Source organism: Phoenix dactylifera, chromosome 3 (assembly GCF_051530095.1).
Source record: "Phoenix dactylifera cultivar Ajwa chromosome 3, Ajwa_hap1_PhDact_Kaust_v1.1, whole genome shotgun sequence".
Classification (NCBI taxonomy): domain Eukaryota; kingdom Viridiplantae; phylum Streptophyta; class Magnoliopsida; order Arecales; family Arecaceae; genus Phoenix; species Phoenix dactylifera.
Genome location: NC_143192.1, coordinates 53300314 through 53326048, shown reverse-complemented (window position 1 = coordinate 53326048; position 25735 = coordinate 53300314). Strand labels below are relative to the sequence as shown.

The window sequence follows — 25735 nt, the reverse complement described above, 5'->3', positions numbered from 1 at the left end:
TGGTGGAAGAGAGGCCCAGTGAGAGCTGCTATCTGGGTGAACACAACCAATCCCCTCCCCCCCCCCCCCCCCCCCCCCCCCCCCCCCCCCCAAAAAAAAAAAAATTTTTAAGCAAAAAAAAAAAAAAATCCGACTCAATTCTGTACCAAAAAAAAAAAAAATCGACTCCTTCAAGTCTTTTCTTGAGTTGTACTATTTGTAATTACTCCCAACGGCTCCACTACGAGTCGGATGCGCCCTATCTGAAACGCTTTCAAATCGGAAAGAAACTCGAGTATTAGGGCAACGGTCATCTTTTACCCCTTGCGCCTTCCCCACCTCTCACTCTCTCTCTCTCGCGCTCGCTCGCTCTCGCTTTTTCGAAATCTCTCCCTCCTGGGCTGTGCGAATCAATGGGCGGCCCCGAGAGCTCGCCGCCGTCGTCCTCCGACCGCCGCCAGTGGCAGCGGATCTTTGGGACCCTGGTGGAGATGCTGCAGTCCCAACAGTCGCAGATCGAAACCCTAGCTGATGACCGCAAGTTCTTGGAGCGCTACATCCACATACAGAACGACCGCTGGGCCTCCAAGACCCGCATTCTCGAATCCCACATCGTCCAGGTACAAAATAATCCGGGATGCAAACCCTAACCCTAGTCCTAACTGCGACCTTTCCAGGGTTCCTTTAAAAAAATGTTCTATTTTTTTGGGTTCACAGATGAAGAAGGAGGAGAGGAAGGGTCGTCGCGTCCAGGCGGCCAAGTTAGATCTCATGGTCGGGATGAAGGAGAGGGAGGCTTTGTGCTCCAAGAAGCAATATGGTTGGATTCCCTTCCTTCTTCTTCTTGTTTTCTTTTCCCCCCTTTTCCCTCTTTTAAACATTGACGTGCTTTTATTTTCTGCCGTCTTTTTGACATAATTTTTCAATTTTTAAATTTTTTTTGCGTTCTAATGAGCCTCTTTGTGGGTATTGAGCGAACTGGTATGATTCTTCTCAAGCAAGAAGGGGCGAAATTATCAATTTGTTCTTATGTATGGATTTAATTTTCTTGAATTGCAAATACAACTCACACTTTTTTTTTATGATTATTCTGCTTTGTTTTTTACTGTTTTTTGTTCTAAGTTATGTTAAATGGAGCAGAACTTGCCGAAAGTGATTTGGAGGACTTCCGCGCTTGTGTGGAGACTCTGGGTGCCGAAATCTCAGAGCTGAAGGTATTCTTACAACTTCACATCCTCTTTCTTCAATTTGTCATGCCAAAGTGCTTTTCGGTCCAATTCAAATAGTAGTACTTGTTTCTTCCACCACCGGGTCATCTGTTTGATAGGAAAAGCTGAGAAGCAGAGAAATTGATAATGGAGGGACTGGAGTTAGTGACGCAAAGACCAGGGAAAATGCCAAGGAAGAGCAGCGGTCTACCACTGGTTTAGAAGGTGAACTACGGAAGCTAAAACATGCTTACAAGAGGCTTAGCTCAAAGAAAGAGGCAGAGGTCTCTGCCTTGTTAGCAGAGAAGGATTTTGTGTGGAACCAGTTGAAGAATATGGAGAGTGACTACGCTGGTCTCCTTAAGATCAAGAGGACAGAAATTCAACAGGCTAATGAAGCCATGGAGAAGCTTCTTCATGATTTGGCGAGGTTGCAGTCATCAGACAATGAGAAGGATGGGACTATTGCTAGATTGGAGGATGAGCGGGCTAGGCTTGAACTGGATCTAAGAAGGCAAACACAAGAAGCTGAACAGGCTAATGCAAAGCTAGAACAGCTTCAGCATGATATGGAGCAGCTGCAAATTTTGGCCAAAGAGAAGGATGAAACAATTACAAAGTTAAGAAGTGACCTTGCAAAGATTGAGATGGATGCCACCAAAAGCACTAACAGGAAATCTAGATTTTTTAAGGATATGAATACTCAGAGAAACTCAAGAAATGCATCAGTTACACCAGTAAGGAGTTGTCTGAGGAGGAGTTCTCGGAAACGTAACTCGGAAAGTGCAAGAAGTCATGCAAGTCAAAAGCGTAGACGTACTAATGAAGATTCTTCTGGATCACAGGTCGCTAGTTCAGTTAATGTAAGTGTAACACACTAGCTAGTTACTTCAGTTGCTCCTTTTTCTTTCTCACTTTTGTGTGTGCATGTGTCACGTGTTTGTGCGCACATATATACCTGTTTGCACTTTCTTATGTGGGTGATTGGGTAAGTTAAATTGTTTCTTTCTGATGCTGATTCTTTAATTTCATGCTTTGCAAGTGATCTTCCTTATCATGGTTCTAATATTCTGTGTAGATTGAGTCTTCTGATAGCATGATGTCCATTTTCATTTTTCATGATGTTATTTTGCCAGTTTCTAACTTTTACTGAGTAGCTGATGTTCCTATCTTAAGGATGGAATGCTTGTCAGATTATACATGTTATGGATCTCATTAAATATAAAATTCATAGTAAGTGACACTGTAATTGTAAGCCACATCACAGAGTTTGATGTTTGTATAACTGTCCCTGGTTTTGCTAAAGCCAGTAGGTACCGATGGCATTTCAATCCACCAAATCAGTTGTCTTATATAAGCCGCAGAAGCCATGCTCTGTTCCACTTCATAAGGAAAAACTGGCATGGTAAATTTACATAATTGGTTCCCTAAAGGATGCTGGCTCATTAGTCTACTTCTATCCATGGAATTATGTTAGCCTGCTGACAACTTTTTAATAGTATCTAGGCATGATTGCTTACTTTTGAGATGAAGTTAAAACAGTTACTGGATGAGTATTCAATGCTTAAGAGCGGTCAGTGCAATATAACTTTTCCTTTTATGGCTATGCACAGGCCATGTTCTCTATCTAGTCCAGCTTATTTTCACTGAATCTACATCAACATACTTTTTATCGTGAACTTCTTTTCATAAATCATTGGATTGCAAATTTTGTATGATGATGACTCATTCAATTTTTTTATGACAATAAATACCCACAGCAAGATCCATATAGAGAATTAGCACCTGTGATTTCTGAAAGCAAAGAGAACTTACGTGATGTTTTTCACCCAAGGCATATCTTCTCCATTCTTGGACCTTGCTTCTTTACTAGATTTTTTTGTCCCTGCTATCACTCATCACATTCACCAATGAACTTGACTTTTTGTCATGTCATCTTTTGTATCTAGGTCATTTTAAAATTTGAAACATAATTTTAAAATTGGCATCTTGTTGTATGATGCGTATAATATGAACTTGACTGTATTTATCTAGCCATCTTTTTTAAAACTCTGTCATGTTGGCAATCCTCTTAGATGTTCTATTTTGTTAATGCAAAGTATTGGTCCTCTGGCAGATATGCCAATGTTGCCAGTATAATGCATAGCCTTGGATATGCTTTAGCCAATCCTTAAATAGAGAAATTAATGTACAAACAAGATTCTGATAAAAGTTTAATGGTGCTCAATGGTCTAACAAACACCAGAAGTTTGCAATCGTTTTGTATCTTGAGACTAACTTTAGCATAATATGGTAGTTAGAAATGTCGAAGTTGCTTTGGGGTTTCATAATATACTCCAGGGGCATGTTTTGCGTAAAAGTTATACCATTTCCATGCACACCATTAATGGTATACCTAGTCGCAACATGACTTGTTTTTTTAATGATACAGGGGCATAGAGAGCCTAGCACCTAATTTCTTGGGACTAGTTCTTTTGCTTATTAATTTACAATTCATCAGTGAAAGATCTTGATATTTAGTGTTTTGGGGTCTTGTCTTGATACTTCATAGTGAGATCAAACTTCTGTTACCTTTGAACAGTGCCTATCATATATTCTTGAATTAATGGATCCTCTTCCTTTTCTTGCATACACTTCTAATCTATATTTATACTTGACCCAGAATTAAAGAACCAAGACTTGTTTGTGCTTGCAGCATCATTTTATCAATGTTATGATTATATTCTCTAAATCAGTCTCCGCAGAGTCATCAAATGCTTCCTAGGACTTAGAGATTTTGTATCAAGGACTTTATGAGTCATATATTAAGAAAATTAAATAGGCTATTAATGCTTAGAAGCATGTAACTTTTAATACATCATATTATGCATATTGGCTTCCATGTCATGAGAATTTTTTCTCATTTTAGTTTATGAAAATTGTTTGTGGGGGGACAGTTTATACTGTTGTTTAGAAATTTATAGTCGATCTTTTTTTTGATCTTTCTATATCCTTGCCATGCCACCTTTTTTCCTTATTTCAGCATGAATGTTTTCTATGTAATTACTTAATGCAAAGTATGGAACGTGCTTTTATATTTTCAATTTGCCTAAGTGGTTTTAAGCACTACTTCCTATAGGGGACCTAGATGGAACATCTAGCCTAAGAGACCGCGCAGGCTCTTGGTGTTAAAATTGTAAGATGATTTATTATATATGCAAATAATTCATAAGTTTAGATGTAGATTACAAAATTCAGAGAGTAGTATATGAAACATGAGTAATTAATATTAAAAGGAATAAGAAGATACATATGAGATCTTCAACTCGACCATCTTTCGTATCATTACACATATCAGAACTTTCTCTCATCCATCTCCTGTATTGTTAACTGTCACAAGATCATCGATTTTATGACCTAAATGTATTTAATGTTCACGTTTTTTTGCTGTTGAGGAAAAATTTATATCTTTCAATTAGATTAGATGGAATATTTGCAAAGTTCCTTTATTTGGAATTTCTTCCTTCTGGTGCCTGCATCCTTTTTCAAGAGCTTTTAGTTGATCTACTTATATACAGCTTTCTGTGGTGTCGGCTCATTACTTTGTTTTATAATTTTGTGTGATTAGGCTGGAATAGCCTATGGTTTTCTTTTCCCTCTCAGTTTAGCAAGATGGTGGCCTTCTTTTTTGGTAATCAAGAGTCAATTTACTCCACTCTTTCCACAGTTCACTCACTTCACATCTATCAACAGATACCAAGTCTTTATGCTTATCTAGCAGATCAGTGGTTAAGGGTCCCCAAACAACCATGGTCGAGCATGCCTCCCAAATGGCAGACATTTACAGATTCAAACCTGAATCTATTGGGAAAGATCCTTTGCGGTTGCTGTCATCAGTATTTGCATTTACTGCACCTAACAAATCATGTTGCAGAAAGTATTCAGAACTTAAAGTTGGTGTTAAGGAAGCCTCTGTCTAACTAGGTCATGTTTGAAATATGTGGAAGCAAGTCTGTTCTGAGATTTTTTTTTTTTTTTTTTTTGGTATGCTTGGAGACTAGCTCTAATTTGTGTTTTTTCTAGTCAGAGAGCATCATGTTCATGCAGAAGGTACAATAGGATCACATTGTCCTATGTTAGTTATGGTTTTTAAGTTTATGAGGAATAAATTCTCCTAATGAAGCTCGATAGACAGATGCTAAGGTTATTGGTACCTTATCTTAACGAAGCAGCTGAACCGTGCACTTGTCACAAAAACATTAATTATTCCAATTTGTTGTAATTCTGTGCTCTCATCGTGTTTGGGCTGCACAAATTCTCATTATTTAGCCTTTTGTCACTTTTTTATCAGTTTCTTTTCTATATGACTATATTACCAGAAAACTGTAATGCTATGCTTGTGCCTCGTCATCATGTATGCCTCAGTCAAGATTCAAATCTACCATCTTCAATTATATTGACTTGCAAATATTCTTTTTGACAATATGTTCTTCCAATCAGGTTGCTAGATGCTTGCATTTATGTACCATTTGCAATTTTCTTCCATGTAGTTCATTCCAGATTGTGAATGCTAGCACATTAGTTCAATCGTTTTAATGTTATATTATGGAGGTGGATTCTGGTTATTATGTTAGTGTATTCAATTTCCTTTAACCCAATTTTAGACGTAGATGACAATTCTCTTTTCATTAGAGGCCAGCCTAACAAGACTAGAATGTTTACCAGGGAATTCGGCAATGTTCAAGAGGACGACAAACAAGGACTGTTTCACCAGCAGACAGCCCAAGGTTGTTCTCTGCTAATTTTAAGGTTCCAAAATTGAAGAGCTCCTCTCCTGCAATCGTGTAATTTAACAACAATGCCCATTATGTATTTTTCTTGTATTTTATCTGTATTTTATCAATTTCTTGCATAGTTTGTTGTTTTATGATTTTCCTTGTAAACTAAATATATTTCAAGCCTTGTGTCAAATAGCTAGTTATAACTTTTGTTTGTTTATTTATTTACCTCGATGTTCTGTGTTGTTTGTACATACTTCACTACACCTTTATACAATTCACAAAACTATCCATATTCATTTCCATGCTTCCTCCTGTTTCACTGCCAAGGATTCTATCAGTTTAGACCCTTTCCCCTTTATATAGATAAGTCTTCCGGGCAGCCACCTACTCCATCTTGGCTCTGAATTCAGCCTTTTCTTCCTCAAGATTGCGATCAAGGATTATGATTTATCTTGGTCTTCTGGTATGTTCATTTAGGATATGTAGGCCTTTTCAACTTCGAGCTTCGTCTGTATTTTCGGTATTATTATGCTTTTTTACTTTTGGCATGCTTATGCTTAATTGTTTGCTGAATTGCTCTCTTTAGTCTCTATTATATTTTCACTTTAGCTTGCAAAGAAGATGCATGATTCCTTGGATGAAGGGTGACTTAGGGACTCAACCCGTAAGTCACCTCTCAAAAGTGATAATTTATTTCTAAAAACCAGGAATTTGATGTCACCTCTCAAAAGTGATAATTATTCCTGAAAACCAGGAATTGGTTGTGCATCTAATAACCCGATCTCTTTCAGTAGCTCCCACATACAGCGGATTTTCTAAAGAGATGGATGTCCCATCGAAAGATTTTTTTTTTTATGTCCAAACAGGACCAAGACCAAGGCCCCATCTAAATACAGCTCTCAGCTGGCTTTAGTTTGGAAACCATGGGCTTGTTATTTAATTGAGAAGAATGGTTGCTTGTCTTGATATCTAATATCAACAGTCTGGGTGATTCTGTAATGCCCGAGTGACACTTTAATCCCTTTTCGCTAACCCGAGCCTAGAGTGCCTCCTTTTTGCTAAATTATTGGTTGGACGTGGTCCACCGTTAATCCCAGAGTGCCTCTTTTTCCAGAAATTAGTAGTTGAACGTGGTCCACCGCTGAGCCTAGGGTGCCTCCTTTTCAAGAAATTATTAGTTACAGAAAGCAACATGAAGGGCTGGCTTTTTTTTTCTCTCTTTTTTTTTTTCTTTTTTTTTCTTTTTCTGTTCGGGTTGCTTTCTTGTTGGACTAGTCTACCGTTGAACTGGCTAATTTGGTCTAACTAATAATTTCTCCCTTTGTCACTGTCTTCACCATCGGTGTATTATAAATAAACAGTTTGGATATATTCAACTTAAATTAATTTTGTTATATAATTGATTGTTATTTGATATTCGATTGTCTGATTAGGCATCATCGTCGATATGTTTCCACCCTCCGATATTTTGTTCCTTGTATCGTACCGAAAATAAGATAGTCAAAAAATATGCTTTCTTTTTTGGATTAATTTTAATTTGCTGCACGTCGATAAACTAAAAAAAAAATTATATAGCTATCTTGATGCGTATCGATAATTTTTAATTAAAATAGAAAATATGTTGGCTACCATCGGCGATGTAGAGCATGTTCAACTATTGGCGGATTAATATATTAAATTTTTTAAAGTATTTTTAAAAAGACAGAAAGTACTTTTTGTTCCTCTAAAAACTTCTTCAAATAAAACCTAAACATGCATAAGATGGCACACATTCCCATTACTTTTCTAGAAAAATCCTAATAATCAAATTAATTTTATATTGCTTGAAGTAATACGTGCAAGGGGGAAACAAAAGTAGAAATCTATGCTTGTTATCTTATAATTACTCACGGTAATCTTATTTGATTTAGAAATCCAATCAAACATTTTTTTTTCTGAGGGGTAGCCTAACCGTGTTTCTTTTCTTGGATTCCTAAATAAATTGTTTGTATAAGAATGATTTAATATTGTTAACAACTAAATGTACTTGGGCTAACAGCTTTTAGCTTAACTAATTGGCATATTAGAACATTTATTTTATGTGGCTTAAATTATCATTAGTTAAAAAGTTTCTTGAACTTTATTTTAATAAATCTCGAACCATCTTAAAGGTTTCTTTATCACGAATAAATCTGTTCCTGGTTGCAATGAAGAATATAAGAATCCTATTAGAATTAGGACTTATGATTGGAAGTTCCATATCAATTATAACATGATGTCTTCTATCCAGTCATCGAAAGATAACTCCATGAAGTGGATCCTCATAAAACCCCTTGTAACAATTAAGGAGGAGTGAACATAGATAAAGAGAATTGTCGGACAATTTTGCCTAAACTGTCCATATATTTAGCTTAGCTATGGCATAGAATGGAAAAGGATGAGGAAGAAATCGCCGATATCATGTCTCCATGATGCAAGTATGTTCTTAAACTTATGGTGCCTGTCTTTGTATTATTAGTCACTAATATTGTATGTATCAATTATTACTACACCCTTCAGTCTAAATGAGAGATCTAGTCCAAACCAGAGTTGTTATGAATATAAAAATAATATTATCAAAAAAATAATAAAATATAAATTTGTTTCTAGCACTAATAGTTTTATTACTTGTGCCATGTAATGAATTTTCTTTTTGATTTCAAATTGGCCATAAAGAAAACCAAACTTATAACCATACACGATAAACCCCTGGCTTTGGTTCTTAGGCTCAGGATCTTGCTGCTCCCTCAAAAGAAAAGGTCAGGAACTGGTCCACAATTAACAAAGATTTCTTCTCATTCCAATTCCAGAGTGTCTTTCTTATTCTTTCACTTAATAGAGTTCTTGCAAGCAAAGGCCAGTGCTGCACCAAAATATCCACAAGTTCTCGAGGTCTATGATCATTCCAAACCTAGTTGACCTCAGTGAGCCTAGCATGCTTCGCCATCCCGTTTGTAGCTCTAGCTCTGTTGCCTTCTTCTAAAGTATGCTACGGCTACAAATCTTTAAACCCATCACAACCAAACAAGCAATCTAGAATGGCTGTAAAGCTATTGCAGATAGCCTGTGCTATTACAATGTAACTTTTGCACCAAAGAGTCTTGTGCTATTCCGGATAGCCACTATATGCATCATCCATTACGGAGATGAATGGCTCTCATTTATTCCTGAAATATGACGAGGCATGCACGACGCATCACGGTGATGAAGGAGAGCTACCCATCTCGGAGATGAATGTGTGGCAACCATCCACAATAAGCAAAGAATCTTGATCAGATCTTTTACCTATAACTTTCATAGGTTGCCCAAAGTGGTACCATCACCATCCTCCCTATAGATTCAATTGGAATAACAAATCCATCTACATTAGTCTCGGCCGGCTAGCTCATAAGTAATGGATATTGAATTTGAGTTGCATCGCTCAATGAGAATCAAATAAGCAATAATGCCGCAATTTGCGCCCTCCTGCATCAATGTCGGCCATCCTAAGTCCCACACACTAACCTACCTCTCGGCAAGTTAAAGGGTGACACTTATTGTTCATTAAGACTATTGAGTCCAACAAATATTTTTCTTTTGGATAAAAAAAGGGCCTGATAATTGAGTCCAACATTTAACTTCCATACAATCTAAGAGCTCCAACCTACCATATCTGCACTTCCCCAGGTCCACCTTTATAAATTCCAAGCATCCAACCCACATGGAGAGAGTGTCCACTGATAGTGATCTAATTCATTATCAACAGCCACCACTATAGACACAGGAAATCACTCGGCCAATGGCAAAGCATTGGGATCAACCTTCATCATATCATCCCATTATTCAGCTGTTTGTGTGCGGATTCATATAGAAACCATCCATGAAGGAAAGTTCTTTGAGTGGAGCCACCGAAGCATCATGAAGGAGGTCCACCAGCTGTTCGCATTGAAAGCAGTGTAGGATTTATCTCTTTATGCTGCCAGAAAAGAAGAAAAGAGAGAACCTTCTCCTTGCGTCCCGAAGACTCGACCATTCCTCTCTCTCTCTCTCTCTCTCTCTCTCTCTCTCTCCATGGCCTATGATAGAAGAGAGTCCTCCGTGTTCGATGCCTTCACGCTTTCTCCTTTGCCATACCCAGTGCTGCTGATACTGCTGATGGTGTTCTTCCTCCTGGGCATATCATGGTTCTTCACCTATGAGGACCTCATCGAGAGCACGGAGGAGTCGATGAACTGGGCGCTCCTCCTGATCCCCATAGTCCTTCTCCTTGTCATCCGATGGCTGTCTTCAATCGAGAGGTTTGATGACACGTTCTTGGGGAGCCTCCTACCGTACGATCGGCGGAGGAGTAACTACATCAACCAGCCGCAGGAGGGAAGCTCGCCGTGGGGTGTGGCCGCAGTCGTCGTCTTGTTGCTCATCCTGGTCTCCTTCCAATCTACTTTTCAGGATATGTGGAAGCCTTGATCCCTTAATAATACTTTGCATCCAGCGGTTTCCTTATTACTAAGAACTTGTCTGTATATATATATATATATTTTTGTGATGAAATTTTTGTTTGTAAAATTATATATGGTATTGAGGTGGTGTTTTTTCTTTAAACTTGCTTTTAAGCTTATAGACAGAATCATAATTGAAGGGGTTTTTATTAACTCAACAAGTGTTCTTTTGATGAATCCTTGGTTAATTTACCTCTGGCAGCAGCCTATTAAGCAATAACACCAAGAGTCAATCTGGGGGATGAATTCATTGATCTTCTCACCTGGAATTGATGAATCCTTGCAAACAGCAGAAGTGAAATAAAGGAAAATGAATCATTTTATTCGAATGAGCAGGATGTCATGATTCATTCAACTTTCATTTGGAATGCTTGCATGACCTCATCAAAGAAATAGGTATCATAATTCTCGTTTTTTTCTGTTTGGAGTCTTGCATCAATTATTATCCAAAGCAACATTTTTTCAGAATGGATTGGATTATGTATTTTGCTATCCAAAGGTAGGACAGATGGTCCGATATAGATAAATTAGTATACCTCATGAGTCATGTTTCATATGGAATCTCGGAACCAGAGGAGTCCATGAATCCATCAATATACCGATATTTTTGTAGCATATGAAATCATCCAAACAGCACCAAAACCATGATAAAGACCAACATTATTTCAAGCCACGCTGCAATGATGGTTTGGGCAAGAAAAGGTTTTCAATTCTAAAACCAAGAATTCATGACTTAAAGATGGATGAAACTACTCGACATTGTTTCCGATTATATGATCATCTTTATCTTGAGATTATCTTCTATAATATAATTTCTCTCATCACAAACAAGAGGCCTTGACCTTGGGTATTGTATCAAATGAGGAAAGCTTGCAACCACCTCTATGATGCGTGTGGGGTTCCTTCGCCAGAGAGGAAAGCTTATCCTACAGGCTTGTTGTCTTATTCCTTTTTTCCGTGTGAAGACGGGAATTTTGACGTCTAAGTTGAGGCCAACGCTGCACCGAGTGATTAGAAGAAGCAAGGGAATGCAAAGGAAACACGGCAAGTATGCGCTCTGAAGGCAACAGCTTAGGAATTGTGAACATCTTGTGGTTGGACCAAAGCAGCAGCTTGGACAAAGGGATCTACAGGCATCTTCTTCTTTGTGTGTAACAACCCAGGACCTCACTTAAAAAGGTTATCTGGGGTTGGCCGGAAAGTGGAACTAAACATACGCCCGCACAGGTCCTCACATACCCCTTCGTTTAAGTTCTGATGTCTTCGTCGAGTTCAAATCCATATAAATCTAATCACAAGTACCACGATCGGCCCGTGGTCAGCTCCGATGGATCCTTGCTACAGTGTTCCTTAGTCCACATAGGTTATGGGTCAGGTTCGCTCTGATATCATTTATAACAATTCAGGATTTCATCCAAAAAGACTAGTCAGAAAGTATTATTTGGGTTTCTTCATTCTGTATAAGTATCCAAAATCTATCTAGCGAATAATTGATGTGTGACTAAACACACGTCCGCATGAATTCTTACAAAAGGTATATCCACGAGCTACAGGAGAAGGCGAGGTCACAAACGATGTGGCCTCATCACCTAAATAAACAGCAACATTCAAATACCATCAAAAGTCTTGTAAGCCAATAGCACCTTTTAAATCGGAAAGGAAGAAACTTAGGGGCCAACGTCACAATAAAATCTTCAAAGCCATCTTTGGGGCTCCCAGAAGGTCAATTAATCGAAAAGTCTCATAGGTCAGGGTCTAGACATGGGAGAATTTGATGCTGTTTCTAAGAGCATCTGGCCTTAATTTATGCAAGTTGTGATATTTTCTACCTTTCCATCTGTTTGATTTCAAATTTGAAGTATTACAAGGAATCTAAAGTGGCTCCTGACACTCTCACATTTCTAAAGACAAAGTCATATAATCTGCCTTCTCATTTTTGCTTCAAAACAAGACATAGTTATGGATGCGTCCTTCGCATATCCACTGTATTAGGTTTATGCATGGCAGTCGAACATCCAACTTTCTGTATATGGAAAAAGAAAATAAAACTAAATGCCCACATTTGCAGCTTATGGTGACAGTGATGTTCCTGGAACATCAAAAGAAAAGAAAAAAAAGGTATCCACGTTGTATCTATCACCAATATATGTGAGTGAACAAGAGATTGCTTAGGAGCTAAGATATGGATTCATCTCTTTTTTAATGTTATGGAATATTAAATCCAGAATACGAGACTTTATAAGGCCTCAGTGCTGCAACGTATGAGCCTGAAGAGACATGGGCAATTATCTCTTTTTTAGAAGTTGGAAAATATCGTGCAACTTTTCCTATAGATGCCTTAAATAATTCAACTATATTTCAAATCATAGAAAAGTGAGGGATAGAGATATGAATTTGCACGTCACTATTCTATTGAGCCAACAAGCTATCCTAACGAGCTCATAGTCCAACATACCTAGTTTTTTTAATTGTGCCAAGTGAGAATGAAATCCACTAAGTTACTCAGTTGACCCTAACAGTCTAACATACCCTTTTTCTTTTGTGCGTGTGCATGTGTGTGGTGGTGATATGCAAGGATAAAATCCATCAAGAGTTGAGGGAAGAAAGAAAGAAAAAAAAAAAAAAACCATCTCTCTCTCTCTCTCTATTATATATATATATATATATATATATATATATATATATATATATATATATATATATATATATATATATGTGTGTGTGTGTGTGTGTGAATAAATCTTCGAAAACCCAAAGATCTAGGAATTGGACTCCAAAAATTAGACAGAATTGGAGAATAATCAAGGTAGGTTGTATTCTGAATCCAGCCAATCATAACCTCAGAGTTCCTTTCCAAGTGAATACGGTCAGCTCCCAAGCTTTTTATTGCAAACAATACTCCTTTCCCAGCAGAGCATATAAATTAGCAAGAATGATTTGAGCAATAGCGAGATTACCTGCTGCTTCCTTCACAATCTCTGACAATAAATCCTGCATTAGTTCTTAGGTTCTCTATACACTACCCCATTAGAATTTATCTTGATGCACTCATTTGTGGGAAACAATCTCCCCCTTGCACTCAGTTTATCTGCAGGTTTATTTCATGCCTAGATGTAATCTTTTTTCTGCACGTTAATCCATTAAAAATTCTTGATTTCTGTGCTAGTTCTAAAGTTCTGTCCACAAATCAAAAAAAAAAAAAAAAAGATTTGTGAACTTCAATGGTTTTTCTCTCCCTTTTGAACCCTTTTATTTCCCCCACTCCTTGTACTTCATCCCTCTGTGAAGTTCTAAGAATTATCCATTTGATTGGTGTTAAGTAATATATTGATGCAACATTTGTTGTATACTTCAAGAAATTTAGAATTCAACATATCACCATCAAATGGCTCTATAAAACTTCTAGTGTTGAAGGGGATGGAGAGTCAAAATCTATGGCCCCTGATAAGATAGCTGATACAACTCTGTTGCTAAGGAAATTCATCATGCCTCTGTTACTCATCCTATACAAATGCTGAGAAACTGGGGTAGTGTCAGATCTACTCTACGAGTTAGTTCATCTGCGATCTCCATCCCTGGCATCATCAAAATCAATTTTGATAGGTCTGTAAAGGAGCACTCACCAGAAGCAGGTTTCATCCTCAGAGATAAGCTTGCTTGGTAAACCCATATATGTAGGCGCCGGGAAGTCATCTCTTTGCACCGTGCTGGATGCAGCAGAACTCCGTGAGGCCTGGGAAGGAACCTGTACAGCTTTCTATGTCTCCAGAGCTATGAGAGTTTGGTTGGAAGAAGATTCCATCACTATAATTCCTTGGATCCCTCGTCGTTCTAACAATATGACCAGCTCTAACTCCCTGCTTCAAGATCTTTGGATGATTACTGATCCACTGCTGTTTTTCCAGGCCTCCCACAGCCACCAACAAGGAAACCAACCGCAAGGCGGACTATCCTTGTAAGGCCAGTGTTATTTCCCTTAGCAGCTTGCTTATCTTTCAATGGCAGAAGGAAATGAATGCAATAAAATTAGAGACTAGTTACTTCTGCTAGACTGTTTAGTCTAGACCACCCACTTACCCCAAAAAAAGGGAGGGAGAAGGCTTAATTAAAAGGAATGGAGAGGAAAAGTAAATTTTCAACTGTACCATAACTTCTAAAGTGAGGGTTTGATTCAAAGGAATGAGAAAGAACATGCATTTGAGTAATATATATGTTTCTAAGCATCAGCATGCAAATTCAAACGAATATAGGGACTACTGGACAGACCGAGATGATCTCAGAGATCAACATGCCAAAATATCATATAACTAATGAATAAATGGTCCAGAGGATGGTCATATTTTTCTTGTAGGTTGATCAATTATGCTGCACACCACATAATAAAAGTATATACCCTTTTTGGTCTTTTTGCTTCACCTCTCATTGCTTGCTAGTTGCCAGATTCAAGACAGGTATTTATTGAATGAAAATGCTAAGGGCTTGTTTGGTTCGTGGGAAAAGAAGAGGGAAAAAGTGTGGTCAATGAGAAAGTAATGAGATGTCTCTTCTTTGGTTGGAGTTTTCAAAGGAGAGAGAAGGGAAAGTTGAATTTCCATGGGAATATGATTCCCACATTTCATGGAAAAGTCTTTCCCATGAGAAACATGGAAAAGTTACTTTCCCAGAGGCAGGAATTACTCCATTTTTACTTTTTTCCAAAAAGTCCCTTCAGCATTAAAGAAGCATTAAAGAGACATTAAAAACCTAATTTTTATTAAGGGCATAATCGAAATTATACATAACTTTCCTAGGAAAGTGGATGGCCAACCAAACATAAGCACTTTGGAAATTTGTCACTTTCCAATGGTCAACCAAACATGCCAAAAGTACTTTCCTAGGCATCCTTTTTCTAGGAATTTGTTTCCCAGAAATCATATTCCTAGGAGGGAAAATGCTTCCCGCGAACCAAACGAGCCCTAAGCAACATCAAAACTCAGGGAACTGACACAGCCTAAGTGACATCAAATTGGTCCAGTGATAACACTTATGATAGAGAAATTGAGAAAACTCAGCTGAAGATAAACATAGTGAAATCAAAGAAAATCAAGAAGAAGTTCTTTAATTCGACCTGAAAGTAATCCAAATCCAAATATGTCCAAAATTACATAAACAAGGTCTTCATAAATTTATCAAATGACTTAATAAACTATGAAAAAACTGCCGGATGAAGTCTTCAGCATATCTAGAAACCCGAGAAAACCAAAAATATAACAAGCAATAACAAAATGGATTTGTAACCTAAGATCCCTTCTCTGCTTTGGCAGCTGTGGCTGCAGCCTGGCCCCTGAGCCGGCCTGTCCTCCTTGCAGCAATGAGACCCACCTTCTGTCCTGGAGGGGCATCACGACGAACAGTGGACGCATGGCCGATATGCTGGTGGTTTCCTCCTCCATGGGGATGCTCCACAGGGTTCATAGCCACACCACGAACCTTTGGCCAGCAGTTTCTCTTAACACGGAATTTGTGGTAGGCATTGCCAGCCTTGAGCATGGGCTTCTCAGTTCTACCGCCACCAGCTACCTGCCCAATCATTGCTCGACAGCCACTAGGAACAACCTTCTTAGAACCAGAGGGAAGCTTGATCCTGCAAGCAAATCAGCAAGCAATATAATAGTTACGCGCGAGTGTATGACCTAGCAAGTTGGATAAAAGAGCAGCTGGAAGAATTCAAGTTTGTTTACTATGTTAATTATAAAAAATATACCACCGAGAATTGTACTATGACTACAACAAATTTCCTAAGGTATTCCAGCTGGACTTAGTCACATATAAAGGTAAAGAAATGTTTGCACTTTCACACATTTAGCAGCAACATTCCAATTAGAGAGGCTCAACCATGATTCAGCAATCCATTTGGCAGAAGTAATACAAGTTGAATATAACTCAAGATAGCCAACTGAATGTTTTTACCTGGGTAGGATGTAATACAAATAAAAAATTTGACACTTGCAGAATTAGCAACGATGTTAGCCAAACATTATGAAGTTAAATTAGCTAGTGGATTTGGTACATCATGCTGCATAGCATGCAAAATTTACTTTTCCAATATAAGAAAAACAGATTGCTTTAACGAGCTTCGTTGCCACCAGAATAGGTGATTACTGATACCGATACAATGACAGAATCATCGAAAAGCAAGCTAACAACATCCTCTCTAAGTAACAACTATTTCTCCTGACTGCAGCGAACGTGATGAGTAACAAAATCAAATTCAGCTATTATTCATTTCGTTCTTCTGACAACAAGAAAATCCTTCAATTCCTCATATAGTCCCAATAATGAATCTTTTTGACAGAACATCATGATGCAGAGTTTGATAACATGAAGCCATCAACCATAAAATTTGATAATTTTCATGTTTCAGAGAAGTCAATCATTAGACGCATCTAGTCATTAGATGCAACATGAGATTGAATTGTGTAGGGATTAGTTCTAACCAGATTGTGATGAAATTAGGTCAAAGTGCAATATGTCAACAATCAGCATATTTATCACCCTGAAAATGATAACTGGGAAACTGGAAGAACCTAAGGATATCATGACAGAAACAATGATTCTTGATACATTTAACTAAACTATGGGTGCACAAAAGGGATGCAGCATCACATGACTCCATGATACAGATTACCCTAAACGATAATTATATGAAGAATAAAAGCTACCATTAATGAATAGCTACTATGAAAGAACATCCTATTTATTGACTCCATGCTATCCATCATAAGTAAAAAAGCAACATGAAGACACCCAACCAGTCACATGCATATAAATCATTTATCTTCACAAACAACTCAATCGAAAACATAGAATTTCTTTTGATCTACTCTATACATTTTTCACCCTCTTCTTTGACTGGAGATACCAAATGAAAGTGGAACACTACTAGGAAAAAACAAAATAGTTGTCCTAATTATTCTCAAACTTCCTTTTACCAAGGAAACACCTACCAAGTTACACAAAAATAACCTTCATCCAAGTAGTTACACTGCCAAAAAAAAATTTAAATAAAATTTCAGTTCCATTTCACAAATTATTAGACAAGGGCCCCCAGACTAATTATCACATCGCCCATATGATCAAATACTTTCTTTATCACGACATAATGCAACAAGATTATTCTTTTTTTTTTTTATAACTTATCTTCTAATCATATTCCTCCATGCCCTGAAACAATCATGAATAATTCTGGATTTGTATGCTTTCTTGTGAAACTTTTCCTTCAGAATTATGTATGCCCAACATTTTTCAACAAATCTTCCATTGTTCATTCTTTAACCTCTGACTATTTCCATTTCTTCTCTATAATATTGATTAGTAATGTATTTTGACCAATGGTGCACTAATCCCAAATCATGTTTATGTGGCTACTGACTATGATATTTTAGAAGGCATTTCTGGTTCTTTTTCCTAATAAAGGTAGGACCAAGCTCGAGAAACTCTGCAACAACGATTTACTAGAGCTAGAGATTGAATGGAAGCTTTAAAATTGTTTAGCAAGTCCATTTATGTTTGCCTTACCATAATTAAATACACCGATATCTAACAACACATATGCATGGCATGCCAATGAACTATGCTCTACAGAAATCAATTAATGGAAAGAAACTTTGTACAAAGAATAGGAGAAACATTCAAAACCTATGAAAAGGGTAAATGAAATCCATACAAATCCCTTAAACGTGCTTGTATTGTATGAAGTTTGACAGGGAAAAATAGGAATTCACAGAAAAAAATAAGATAAACATGCATTCAGGTACGACCACTGTAATGCCACCTTCAGCCTTCCATGTCATCAAGCTTGTGCATCTATACGAACGACCGAATAGATCTTCACATCAAAGGTTATCATCTAATTTCGATCTGAATTTTCTTATTTGTACTCCATCATAACAAACAATCCTACCGCCCATGATCTAGGAATAACTGATCTCACAAGACAAAATAGCCCCCGAATCTAATTGCCGAAACAAATAAATGAAACCATATGCCTGAAACGATTAGCAGAAGTCTACACAAACCAAGCTACATGCATAATTTTAACTACCAAGACATACCTTCAAGGTCGTATGGCAATTTAAACACAAATCGCAATGCCCCGTCATTAACGAAAACAGCAAAAATGCTACATTTGATGCAACACATAAACCACGAGCGGCATGCACACTGGCCCACTTATAATAAAAATACCAAGGCAATAAAATCAAAACACCGCTCCCAATCAAAAAACTAATATCAGTTGACCGAAGAAGCCTTCAGATCAGATCGCAGCAAGAAAATACCTAAAGCCCCATTTTTTCCCTCGCCTAATCAAGGATCTATGCTTTCGGATCCAGACACCAAAAACCCAAAACCCTGACCCTAGATCAAAAGAGAAGCATTAAAGTAAAGCAGCATCAGAAGAAGAGGGATGGTTGGAGAGTGAGGAGACCTGGTGGTGCCGTTGTCGGGGTTGTGGCTGATGACTATGGCGTAGTCGCCGGAGGCGCGGGCGAGGACGCCGCGGTCGCCGACGTGGTGCTCGACGTTGCAGACGACGGCACCCTCGGGGATGGAGCGGAGGGGCAGGACGTTGCCGACCATGAGGGAGGCCTTGCGGCCGCAGTAGATGAATTGGCCCGTGTAGATTCCCTCGGCGGCGATGAAGAGCTCCTTCTGATGCTTGTAGCGGAAGGGGTGGCGGAAGGTGACGCGGGCCAGCGGGGCGCCGCGCCCAGGGTCGTGGATGATGTCGGTCACCACGCCCTTGAGATAGCCATTGCGCTCCCCGTAGTCCAGGCTCCGGAAGCGGGCCGGCCCTTTCCGGTGGTGGGTGTGGGATCGGAACACCGAACCCGCACCCTTCCTCTGGGCCCTGATCACTCTACCCATGGCGCCGGTGACGAGCGGTGGCGGCGGGAGGGAGGCGACGGGATAGGGTTTCTTGAGAGTATATATCGTGGCCCTAGCGGCTGCTATCTCCACCGTCGGCTCATCCGGTCCGGTTTAGATTTTTTCAGTAACATCCGGTCCGGTTCGTATCAGACCGAAACTTGGTTTGATTTGGTCATGCGAGTGGACGCATGAGGCGCAAATTGGGGGCTAAGAAAGGATTCGGTGCATTTAGCTCCAATTGTAAATTACGATGCAGACTTTGGCAAAACGAGGCAAGGGAATGAGTTCATAACATCATATGCCCGGAAGCAGAGCTTAAGTGCCTGATGTTGAGCCTTGGATGCTAATAATTTGATGATGGAGTTGGGCATGTTATGTGCCTAATGATGGAGAAATTCTAACCGTTGGATGGGTCAAATTGTATGCTAGTCCTATTTGTCCTACCACTAAAGATTAAGTTTATTGCAACCCTTCTCTTGAAATTGTTATATAAAAAATATTTGGTTGGGTTGGATCGCATCGATTTTGTTCTATATTGATTGTGTCCAAGATGCAAGGCCTATCCACAACCTACTTTGATATTGAACTATTCTTTAATCTAAACATTACCTATTCTTTAAATATTTTGTATATTTAAAGTATTAACATCAATACAAGGACCACCATATGACTATTGCTCTCTAAATTCAAAATATTAACAAAATCTCAAGGTAGAATGAAACTCAGGGCTTAAAATGAACTATTTCCTTTTTTTAGAAAATTTTTCAATATACATATGTGCGCGCACGTGCATGTACGTATGTATACATACAAACATATGGAGCTTGATCTTATTATTCACTTGAAGAGGCCTCCTACAATGTTGGGCTATCATCTGCATGGTCGAAGAAATTAATGTAAGCCCAAACATAACCTACACTTTCAACAAAAGCAATTCAAGCAACTAATTTGCATGATTGAACATTTGCTACAAGATTGTAGGACAACATTATTTCATCCATCATCTCCTATCTACTAATATAAAGTGAACTATAATATTTAGACTCTACCCAATTTTGACTTAATTTAATACTTTTTAGATATGGAAGGTCCAAGGGTTCAGCTCTAATATTTTATTTGACATATGGTTTTCCTTTTCAAAGTGGCATTCTCTCTTTTAAAAGATTCCTGGTAATGGTTCTCTATTACAAAAAAGAAACAATTCCTGTTACTTTGTTTGCCACCTCTTGAACTTTCTCATTCTTCTCATGAGCTATAATCTAATTAGTACATGCAAAGATCTATCTAATCTTTGATCACCAGTAATCATGATTGCTTATCAGTTCAACTTTTTTCAAAAATAAATGAAAAAAAATCAAACAAAGCATACAAGGATGCATTCTTTGATCACCCGAAGCCATGGTTGTCAATCAGTTCAATTTTTTTAATGAAAAGAAGGCAAACAAAACAAGTACCATATCCATAGATCTGAGATTGTCAACTGAATGGCTGGAAACGCTGTTTGCTGTTTTAACCCAAACCCCGGGACACCCTATATCCACAGCTTCAGGTTGTGACTACCAGAGAGCTTCTCCCCGTTTGTTAGGATGGCATTTACCCAAACACCATGTCCTCCGCCATCCCCATCTCTCTGACCTCCCCCGCCACTCCCCCTCCCCGTCCTTCTCCCCAGACCCAGACCCCCTCCTTCCCGAAGATCCCTCCTCCACCCCCTCCCCCTGTCCTCACCGCCGCATCCACCGCCACTTCCCAGGCCGACCGCACCACCGCGGCCTCATGGATCGAGACCCTCCGCTCCCACGCCCGCTCCAACGCCTTCCGCTCCGCCCTCTCCTGTTACGTCGATATGACCTCCGCCGGCGTTCCCCCCGACCACTTTGCCTTCCCCGCTGCCCTAAAAGCTGCCGCCGGCCTCCACGACCTCCCCGTCGGCTGCCAGATCCACGCCGCCGTCATCAAATGCGGCTACCAGTCCTCTCCCGTCACCGTCGCCAACACCCTTATCACCATGTATTCCCGGTGCGGCGATATCTCGAGCGCCTTCAAGGTGTTCGATAGAATCACCGAGAGGGACCAGGTCTCCTGGAACTCGATGATTGCGGCGCTCTGTATGTTTGAAGAGTGGGAGGTCGCGCTCGAGGCCTTTCGGCTGATGCTGGAGGAGCGCATCGAGCCGAGCTCGTTCACTCTCGTAAGTATCGCTCTTGCCTGCTCGAACCTGACTAGGCTCGATGGGCTGCGGCTCGGGAAGCAACTCCATGGATTTGGTCTGCGAAATGGTTTCTATTCCGATGGAAAGCGATTCACCTACAATGCTTTAATAGGAATGTATGCCAAACTGGGAAGGGTTGGCGACGCGGTCGCACTTTTTGAGCGGTTCGATGACCGCGACGTCGTCTCATGGAATACGATGATCAGTGCTCTCGTGCAGAATGATCGATTTCCGGAGGCCATGGCTGTTTTCCATCGTATGGTGGCCTCGGGAATCAAACCAGATGGAGTCACGCTTTCAAGCGTTCTCCCTGCTTGCTCCCACATGGATATGTTGGACACGGGGAGGGAGATCCATGCATATGCCACAAGGAACGACAACCTGTTCGAGAATACATTTGTAGCCAGTGCCTTGGTTGACATGTACTGTAATTTTGGTCAGGTGGGGAAGGGCCGGATAGTTTTCGATGGGATCGCAGAGAGGAGGCTTGGCCTTTGGAATGCTATGATTTCAGGTTATGCTCAAAATTTGCTGGATGACGAGGCCCTGAAGCTGTTTGTCAAGATGGAGGTGGTTGCAGGGTTATATCCGAATGAGACCACAATGGCAAGTATTCTTCCTGCCTGCGTGCGGTCCGAAGCATTCCCTCGGAAGGAAGACATACATGGTTATGTTGTCAAGAGAGGTATGGAATGCGATAAGTTCGTGCAGAATGCGCTGATGGACATGTACTCCAGAGTGGGGAAGATGGAGGTTTCTCGAAAGATCTTTGATGGTATGGAGGTGAGAGATGTGGTATCTTGGAACACCATGATAGCTGGTTACATCATTTGTGGTCGTTACACCGAGGCATTTGATCTGGTGATTGGAATGCAGAGTATGAGGAATTCAGTTGATGAACATATCAAACCTAATAATATCACTCTCATGACCATTCTGCCTGCTTGTGGTTCTCTGGCAGCATTGGCAAAGGGGAAAGAGATCCATGGCTATTCCATTCGGCATGCATTAGATTCAGATATTGCAGTGGGGAGTGCTTTGGTGGACATGTATGCAAAAAGTGGTTGCTTAAGCTGGTCGAGAGCAGTCTTCGACAGGATGCTGAGACGCAATGTGGTCACCTGGAACGTTCTCATCATGGCTTATGGAATGCATGGGCTAGGACATGATGCGATGATGCTATTTGAACAAATGGTAGCCAAAGGGGAAGCCAAGCCCAATGAGGTGACATTCATTGCTGCCCTGGCAGCTTGTAGCCATGCAGGGATGGTTAGCCGAGGCCTGGAGCTGTTCCATAGGATGAAAGAGGATCATGACGTCGAACCCACACCGGACCACTATGCTAGTGTCGTCGATTTGCTTGGTCGGTCAGGGCAATTAGAGGAAGCATACCATCTCATAACCACAATGGAGCCCGGGCCACAGCAAGCAGGGGCATGGACTAGCTTGTTAGGTGCCTGTCGCATTAAGCAGAATGTTAAACTTGGAGCAATTGCTGCCGAGCATCTGTTTGAACTAGAGCCAGATGTGGCCAGTCACTACGTTCTCCTTTCCAACATCTATGCAGCAGCTGGGCTTTGGGAGAAGTCGTCGGAGGTGAGAAAGAAAATGAAGCTGATGGGGGTGAGGAAAGAACCAGGTTGCAGTTGGATTGAAGTTGGGGACGAGGTTCATAGATTCATGGCTGGGGATTCACTGCACCCACAAAGCCGGCAGCTCTATTCATTCCTTGAAACTCTCTGGGACAGAATGAGGAAGGAAGGGTACAAACCAGACACGTCTTGTGTGCTGCATGATGTCGAGGAGGAGGAGAAGGAAGTCCTGCTCTGTGGCCACAGCGAGAAGTTGGCCATAGCATTCGGCATACTGAACACTCCTCCAGGTTCAACTATTAGAGTTGCCAAGAACCTGAGGGTGTGCAATGACTGCCATGAAGCCACCAAATTTATTTCAAAGCTTGTGGGAAGGCAGATCGTTCTAAGAGATATGAGGAGGTTCCACCATTTTAGAGATGGAATTTGTTCTTGCGGAGACTATTGGTGACAAAGTCCCTCAAAATTTATTTTTTCTGCCATGGGGATTTAGCATATGAATCTTTATTATTGGCATAAGAGGAGATCAGTGAGTGTAAATTTCAAGTAGTTGATGTAATGAAGCTATAATCTATATGACTTTGCTGTGGTCAATTTAACTACCTCACTCATATGTAGTGCTTTAATTTTCAGTGATACTTATGCTAGTATAAGGTCCTATTTGGGGGAGCTGTTGGCAGGATAGCTGTTGGAAGTAGAGCTGTCCGAAGTAGAGATTTTATAAAAAGTTGTTTGCTGTTTGGTAACTACATTTCTAAAGTGCTGTGGCACTTTAACATGTATTTGATAAAGAAAATGAGAAAATACTTTTGTATGACAAAATTACCATAAAGGACATTGCATAGTATTATACTATAGAGCATAATAAAACATAACATATATTAATACTTAACATACGATATAGTATAATATTACTGTAATGTAAAATAATATTATTATAATATAGTAATATGATATTGTATAGCATAACATAATATTAATATAATTATTAGAGTAAATTAATTTTTCATAATATAACATAATATTAAATAATTTAACATCACATATTAATGTATTATGATATGATGTAATATATATATTATATTTATAGTATAATACAATAATAAAGGTATAAAATATTATAATTATTAGTATAAATTAATTTCTCAAAATATAACATAATATTAAATTATTTAAAATAACATATTAATGTATTATGATATGATGTAATATGATATAATTTTTAGAGTATAATACAATAATAAAGTTATAAAATATTATAATTATTAGTATAAATTAATTTTTTATTATATAACATGATATTAAATTATTTAACATAACATATTAATGTATTATGATATAATATATTATAATATTATATTTATAGTATAATACAATAATAAAGGTATAAAATATTATAAATCCAATCCCATACACATTGGGATTTTGGATCTAACTTTTATTCCATGTCCAATTCATTGAAGAATCAAATAGAGTTCAAATTAAGGTAATAAAAATATGCATTGGATTCAGATTAGGTTTAGGAACCCATCGAATATCAAATGTTTTATCTTAAAAATTCAATCAAACTAAAACAATCCAGGATTTTTTTAAGAACTTTATTAACGAAACATTCAATACATGTTTGAAAAATAAATTATGCCAGCAATTATATGACAAATAACTATATATTAATGATTGCCTAAAAATTGAAAAGAGACACTTTCAGTCGAGTGTAAATACCATTAGATATTTTAACATGTCATTACATTTTATCTTATGATCTTATAAGCTATAAAATTTCATATATTAAGAATTTAGAAATTGAATGATATATAAATAACTAATGTTACATAAGTATGTGTGTATATATGTATACTTATATGAACATAAGAAATCAGGCAATTACGCAACTTCTATTTTTTGGGTAGTCATTTTGATCGAGGTTCTGAATTGTTGCAAAATGGTATTAGAGCGGATTTAGTTCTTGACTTATGTAGACTAGAGGATACTATAGCACGAGTCCATATAGATTAATCACGAGTTAATTATGACATTTATAGTTGGATTTTAATCATAAAAAATACTGAAATATAAAATTAAAAAATATAAAAAAATATTTTTTAGCTAGTTTATTTGGATGAAGTGTAAATTCTTGTAATCCACCGGCCATATGTAACTTTGATCAGCTGAAAATAAAAAAATATATATAAATAATATTTTTTTACCGTTTTTTGGATGAGATTTCAAGCTCTTACAGTCCACCGGCCACATGTAACTCGATCGGCCAAAAATTTTTGTTTGGGAGACAGCTTAGCATGGTCGATGCACCTTCAACATCATCTCAATGGACTCCAGTATTTGATGTACATAAATCACCGACTCCACACTAAAAGACAAGATGGGTGACGTAGAGAGATTCTCCAGCCAAGGACGTTCAAGTACGTGTCATTCCCAGATTTGCCACCACACAACGGAAAACATTGAACCCAAACGCGACATTTAGTCCATGGTGTTAGGTAATGGAGAAACCGAGCCACCATCGGGGATCACATTGCGAAGAATTCGTAGACCATGTTTGGGGAGCTGTTAGTAGTAG

General features: G+C 38.8%; 4 protein-coding genes across 9 annotated transcripts; 3 read left to right on the top strand and 1 right to left on the bottom strand.

Annotated features, from left to right (window-relative positions):
- Positions 1-209: 209 nt before the first annotated feature.
- On the top strand, positions 210-6530 carry LOC103701489 (uncharacterized). 6 transcript variants are annotated; one of them, XM_088719088.2, is made up of 5 exons: positions 210-599; positions 697-799; positions 1120-1193; positions 1307-2050; positions 6311-6530. In XM_088719088.2, the coding sequence occupies exons 1-5, from the start codon at positions 393-395 to the stop codon at positions 6422-6424; spliced, it is 1242 nt and encodes a 413-aa protein (XP_088575214.2). In that variant the 5' UTR covers positions 210-392; the 3' UTR covers positions 6425-6530. The 6 variants fall into 6 exon arrangements, with proteins under 6 accessions (XP_088575214.2, XP_008781783.2, XP_008781782.2 ...); XM_008783561.6 differs by lacking the exon at positions 6311-6530 and adding an exon at positions 5892-6164 and having other exon boundaries at positions 1313-2050; XM_008783560.6 differs by lacking the exon at positions 6311-6530 and adding an exon at positions 5892-6164.
- A 3114-nt stretch (positions 6531-9644) lies between these two features.
- On the top strand, positions 9645-10596 carry LOC103701491 (uncharacterized). Its single transcript, XM_039117464.3, has one exon. It carries the CDS (start codon positions 10016-10018, stop codon positions 10409-10411), a length of 396 nt encoding a protein of 131 aa, XP_038973392.3. The 5' UTR covers positions 9645-10015; the 3' UTR covers positions 10412-10596.
- A 4914-nt stretch (positions 10597-15510) lies between these two features.
- Positions 15511-19436, bottom strand: LOC103701492 (large ribosomal subunit protein uL2-like). The gene is made up of 2 exons (XM_008783564.6): positions 18911-19436; positions 15511-16066 (listed from the first exon to the last, which is right to left on the bottom strand). The coding sequence occupies exons 1-2, from the start codon at positions 19348-19350 to the stop codon at positions 15721-15723; spliced, it is 786 nt and encodes a 261-aa protein (XP_008781786.1). The 5' UTR covers positions 19351-19436; the 3' UTR covers positions 15511-15720.
- A 1482-nt stretch (positions 19437-20918) lies between these two features.
- Positions 20919-23759, top strand: OTP84 (Tetratricopeptide repeat (TPR)-like superfamily protein). The gene has a single exon (XM_008783703.6). It carries the CDS (start codon positions 20960-20962, stop codon positions 23606-23608), a length of 2649 nt encoding a protein of 882 aa, XP_008781925.4. The 5' UTR covers positions 20919-20959; the 3' UTR covers positions 23609-23759.
- Positions 23760-25735: the final 1976 nt, after the last annotated feature.